Source organism: Tarenaya hassleriana, unplaced genomic scaffold (assembly GCF_000463585.1).
Source record: "Tarenaya hassleriana unplaced genomic scaffold, ASM46358v1 Cleome31, whole genome shotgun sequence".
In the NCBI taxonomy this organism is placed as follows: Eukaryota; Viridiplantae; Streptophyta; class Magnoliopsida; order Brassicales; family Cleomaceae; genus Tarenaya; species Tarenaya hassleriana.
This window is the reverse complement of record NW_010966274.1, coordinates 1,198,983-1,204,870: the sequence shown is the minus strand read 5'-3', so window position 1 is coordinate 1,204,870 and position 5,888 is coordinate 1,198,983. Positions and strand designations below refer to the sequence as shown.

The 5,888-nt window shown below is 42.8% G+C and overlaps 1 protein-coding gene across 1 annotated transcript; it reads right to left on the bottom strand.

Moving 5' to 3' along the window:
- Positions 1-3,660: 3,660 nt before the first annotated feature.
- On the bottom strand, positions 3,661-5,455 carry LOC104820605. The gene is made up of 2 exons (XM_010551115.2): positions 4,357-5,455; positions 3,661-3,994 (listed from the first exon to the last, which is right to left on the bottom strand). The coding sequence occupies exons 1-2, from the start codon at positions 4,974-4,976 to the stop codon at positions 3,775-3,777; spliced, it is 840 nt and encodes a 279-aa protein (XP_010549417.1). The 5' UTR covers positions 4,977-5,455; the 3' UTR covers positions 3,661-3,774.
- Between the last annotated feature and the right edge of the window lie 433 nt (positions 5,456-5,888).

Genomic DNA, 5,888 nt, shown 5'->3' with positions numbered 1-5,888 from the left:
CCATCATCGAGGCTATAGGTGTTTCGACTTAAAGACTCGAAAGATAATCATATCCCGTCATGTTCAATTTTATGAACATGACTTCCCATTTTTCAAACCTACACAAACATCACAGACCTCCTATGATTTTCTTGATTTGCACACTGAGGTCAATCCATTTTTTCGTACACTTCGTGAGATGCCCACTGCCCCATCGACGACGCCATTACACCAAACAGACCCATCTCCACCACTCTTACAACATCAGCCTCGTATCTCGCCTTCACTCACATCACAATCCCCCCCGACAGTGCCACATAACTCGCCCTTGCCCTTACCTCCACAACAACCCACAGTCTCCGACACTAGTACACACCACCCCATGAGAACTCGGAGCAAATCCGGTATCTCGAAACCCAAACAGGTCCTTTCTCTCCTAGTTGACCCGATCTCACCATTGCCAAGATCACATCTTTCTGCTCTTCAAAACCCTCATTGGAGAGCAGCGATGATGGAGGAACATAGTGCTCTTATTAAAAATGGGACGTGGGACTTGGTTCCCCGCCCCCCGAGGGTTAACGTTGTTCGTTCTATGTGGCTTTTAAGGCATAAGTTCAAGGCGGATGGCTCTCATGCAAGATACAAAGCACGGTTGGTCGCAAATGGGAAATCGCAACAACCCGGCCTAGATTACGGTGACACGTTCAGTCCGGTCGTGAAACCGGCGACAATCCGGGTTGTGTTGAGTCATGCTCTATCTCACGAATGGCCAATCCATCAACTCGACGTGAAGAATGCCTTCTTGCATGGTAACCTCACCGAAACCGTGTACATGCACCAACCACCGGGCTTTGCGGACAAGACCAAACCCGACCACGTTTGTCTTCTCCGACGTTCACTATATGGTTTAAAGCAAGCTCCGAGGGCGTGGTTTCACCGTTTTGCCACCTTTGCCCACCGAATTGGATTTATACTCAGCAAATCCGATCCCTCGCTGTTCATACTTCGGCGAACCTCAGGACAAGCATTCCTTCTTCTCTACGTGGATGACATCATCCTCACGGCATCTACCTCAACTCTTCTACGTGAAATCATACAGTCTATGCATGGAGAATTTGCAATGTCTGATCTAGGCCCACTACATTATTTCCTTGGAGTACAAGCCACATTCAACAAAGGTGGACTGTTTCTTTGTCAATCTCAATACGCCATTGACATCCTTCATCGCGCAAGCATGGAGAACTGCAACCCGTGTCTTACCCCAGCAGACACAAAGTCGAAACTCTCGGCCGACATCGGAAAACCAGTCCAAGACCCGACACTTTACCGCAGCCTTGCTGGAGCGCTCCAATACCTCACGTTCACCCGACCCGACATCGCCTATGCTGTCCAACAAGTCTGCTTATTCATGCATGACCCGCGCGAACCACATTTCCATGCTCTAAAACGCATACTGCGTTACATCAGAGGTACCACTTCCCATGGCCTCCAGCTATATCGATCGTCCCCGACCAACCTCATCGCCTACTCCGATGCGGATTGGGCTGGCTGTCCGGACACCCGACGCTCCACCTCAGGTTTTTGTATATTTCTCGGCAACAATCTCATCTCGTGGTCCTCAAAACGCCAACGCACTACATCTCGATCAAGCGCCGAAGCCGAATATCGAGCGGTTGCGAATGCGGTTGCTGAAACTTGCTGGCTAAGTAACCTCCTCACTGAGCTACATTGCCCTCCCGCTCGATCCACGGTGGTTTTCTGTGACAATATCAGCGCGGTATATATGTCTGCCAATCCGGTCCAACACCAACGAACGAAGCACATCGAGATTGATATACACTTCGTTCGTGAAAAAGTCTCTCTTGGCCAGGTTCGTGTCCTTCATGTACCGTCAACATCGCAGTTTGCAGATATCTTCACCAAAGGGTTATCCACCTCTCTCTTCATCGAGTTCCGAAACAGTCTGAGCATCCGCGAACCTCCAGCTCCGACTGCGGGGGTGTGATAGATGACAATATAATTGACAGAGGATATTATGCAAATCAACGATTGTATTTCCTTCTTTGCATATATTACCATAACACTCATGTAATGTGTATATATGCTGGTCAATGAGAATACAGAAACCCGAAGGGATTATACCAAATTACAAACTCACCAAGATTCCATAAAATCCCAAGAAAAAACAAAACCCATCTCCCCAATCCTCGAAAAGATCCAGAAAATCGCTCGAATCCGAGAGAATTCAGTCCCAAAACGCGTAATAATCAGACAAAGTTTAGAGAAGAAGGCGCAGAAGAAGATGGTGAAGAAGAAGAAGAGGAGGAGGAGGAACAGGAAGGGCTCGAGTAAGGAGCTTGATCTTGACCACGGTCATGGTTCAGGGGTATTTTGGGAAACACAATTTTGTCGCCATGGATGCGGAGCTCCAGATGAAGAGTTCGAAACGAGGAAATCCTTCCAATGGACGATTGCATCGCCATGAAAGAGCGGCTCAGGACATGGGCTCATGCAGTTGCTTGTTCTGTCCGATAAAATTTAACGTTTTTATTTTAACTTTCTGATTTGTCGAATATTTTCCATGTTAAAAGGGAGATTAAGATTTACTAATCTCAATCATTAGAGATTTAATAAATAATAATTAAATAAAACTGTCACTGAAATACCGAAAGATCTCACCTTTATTTATACTTCTCTAACAAATTCCAGACACAAAAAAAGGCATTCAGAATTCAAATCAAGCAAACCCGGTCATCCATGTGGATTTTCACAATCATCTGCAAAATGTAATTTTGGGTTTTCGACCGGCGAAATTTCGGATTATAAAAAAAAATATCAAGCAAATCCTGCGAGACGTTTGAAACTTTAAGGTGGGGTTATGGGATTAGGGGTGAACACGGGTCGGATATCCGGAAATTTGAGGGTATCCGAACTCGAACCCGAACATCTCGGGTTATATGTTTTATTACCCGATCTCGTACCCATGAAATCGGATACCCGAACCCGAAAACTCATGAGATAATTATCGGGTACTCGAGAATACCCGAACCCGAATATTTGTAATTATTTTCAATCAATTTTTTAAAATATATTTATATATACGTACTCAAAATCATTGAAAATAAATTTAAATTGTATTTATATCTAAAATAAATTTATTTTAAAAAAATATATAATAAATATATCCAATAATATCTATATAATCATTAATATTAAATAAAATAACACAAAATCTAATAAAAAATCTAAATTTTAAAACATAATTTTTATTATCCGGGTACCCTGAGATAATAACCATTATCCGAACCCGAACTCGAAAACTCGGGTATTCCAATATTAATACCCGATCTCATGTCTCGTTCATTCGGATACCCGACCTCGGGTCGGGTCCGGTACTCGAAATCCGGGTATTTTTGCTCACCCCTAAATTGGGGACATTGAGTTGCGCCAACACCTAGGACCATAAGATGGGGTGAAAAGGAGGAAGCTTTCAGATCACCCGAAATGGAGAACTTCGAATTCTATACACATTTTCCGTTTTCTCGGGAAACAAACAGGCCTTAGGGGCAGCACCAGCGAGGCGAGGCGATCGCCACGGAGATGTTGAGCACGAGCCTCTGAACCTTGATATGTGTCTTGATGAACGGCGCAGAACATAAGATAAAAAACGAGACGGAGACGGAGACGACGAAAAAATTCGAAAAAAGTGTTCATATGGCGGCACAACGATTCGATTCTCGAAAGCAAACAGAAGAGAAAAACCCGTCGAGACAGTGTTTTGTAAGCAGCTAAAGCTCAAAACAGGTTAACATGGAAGAACCAAGGCAAGACGAAGATGGTGATAAGACAAGCCATGAGGATGTTGCAGCATGATGGTCCTCCCTCACATCTTCTTCTCTGTCTGAACGCTCCTTCTCCATAGTTTATTAACCTATCTCCGCTCCATTCCTCGATGAACCCGTTATTACGCAGACCCGTTATGTTTCTTGCCGGCTGGCCGCATATTTCACAAACTCTGCAATATACAGTCACGTGAAAAAGTACAAACGAATCAGGGTTCATTCAGTTCCGCCTTCCCGAGCCAAGAGTTTATCTGTGGTTCTATCTTATACTTTGATGAAGTTATCGGCATTGTTTCCGTGACCACGATACCGAAAAAAATGACCCAGTTACAGATGAACATGGTTCAGATTGTTTGAAGAAACATGGTTCAAGATTTCGAAAGACTTCTACTAATCTCGTGGATTACTCGGACAAAAACCTCGGTTAGAAGAGATAAAAGTTCACCGATCTATACTCGGGCTGCGATTTTCAGGGCACGAATCAGCCACTATTATGGTATAATAACGAGGACGAAAGGAGAAGAAACCGAGTCACCTGTTTCCTTTGAGCTTGAACCAGGCTTCGGCACAGTAAACGTGTGCGCTCCCAAGCTCGTCTTTACATCCGCAACCGATCTGGATCAAATCCATATTCACCGACTTACCAGAAACTCTATCGGTAACTTCAGGCGACTGTTCATAACTCAAATGACAGATTCTGCACTCTCTTTTCCCATCACATTCTCCTCCACCACTATTACCACTCCTCAAATCGATCACATGTGACTCTTTCGCCTTTTTGTTCGGATTCTCTTCCACAACTGTCTCACCCTCTTCAATAACAGAACCTGCCTCGTGAACACATATCCGAGTAACGTTTTCCGCCACTGCATCTTCCCCGCGGACGAAATTAGTTGGATTGGTAATGAAAAGAGCATCATCTTCCACTGATTTCACATCATTTTGCTGCAGATTCTGAAGTTTATGATCCTCCTCTGTCCCTTGTTCTTCAGACAAGACCTTCTTTGAGACAGAATCACTGGTTTGTCCATTGAAACCTGCATTTTCTTCTGAGTCTAGCACAACCACAGCCTCAAGCACAGAATCTCTCGAATTCTCACGAACTAAAGCCGATTTCGAATGAATTTCCGGGTTATCACAAGTCTCCGGATCCATTAATCCATACCCAAGAACGCCAAAAAAACACAAAATAGAAAGCTTTCCCTCAAGAACTTCCTAAGCAAGAACAGAACTATCTCCACAATCAGAATCTATCGAGAACTGTCATAACTCGGACCAATCTCTTCCCCTCAAATTTCAATTACCTTCTACAACTACTCGCAACCCTTAAACGCCGATTGACGGCGAACAAAGATCCAAGCCAGAAAAACCTACCCTTTTCATCGTTCGGACACTAGCCCAGAGCCCAGATCCAACATCCGATGAATTCTGTTCCAAGCGAATCACTTTTGTCCAGAGAAAAGCTTCAGAAAATCTGGGAAGGCGAAGATCTCAAAGGGGTGTTTTTCGGAAATTAGCTTCGACGTGCCGTATCGAACAATTGCGTGTACGAATTGGGGAAATCGACGAGAAGGGGTTTACATAAAAAAAGTTTTTTTTTTTCTAGGGAAGGGAAGAGAGGAACAAGTAAACAGTGAGAAACTTTCTAACTGAAATAATAAAGTTTTTTTATTCAAATTTAGAAATAAAATCACTTCGGTTTCGGAATTATAAATCCGATGAGAAAGACTCGGGAAACTTCATTTTATTATATTTTTCCTAAATATGTAGAATGTTTTATATACACCGTAAAAATGCATACGATATACTATACTATACGGCATTCCAACGAAAAGGAAAAAATAAAAATATTTTATTATGGGTCCAAAATTATAATTGTTCAAAATATGATAAAATATGCCTATGTTGGTATGTGTGTATATATATACACACACTAATTGCATTTTGTTGAAATGGGTTTAAAAAAAATTCTAAGAAATGTGGATTGATGGAGATATTTGGATGTTTAGCAGTCCACTAATCGGAAAATCAATTTTATATGCGTTGTGAAATCTCTAATATTAGAAA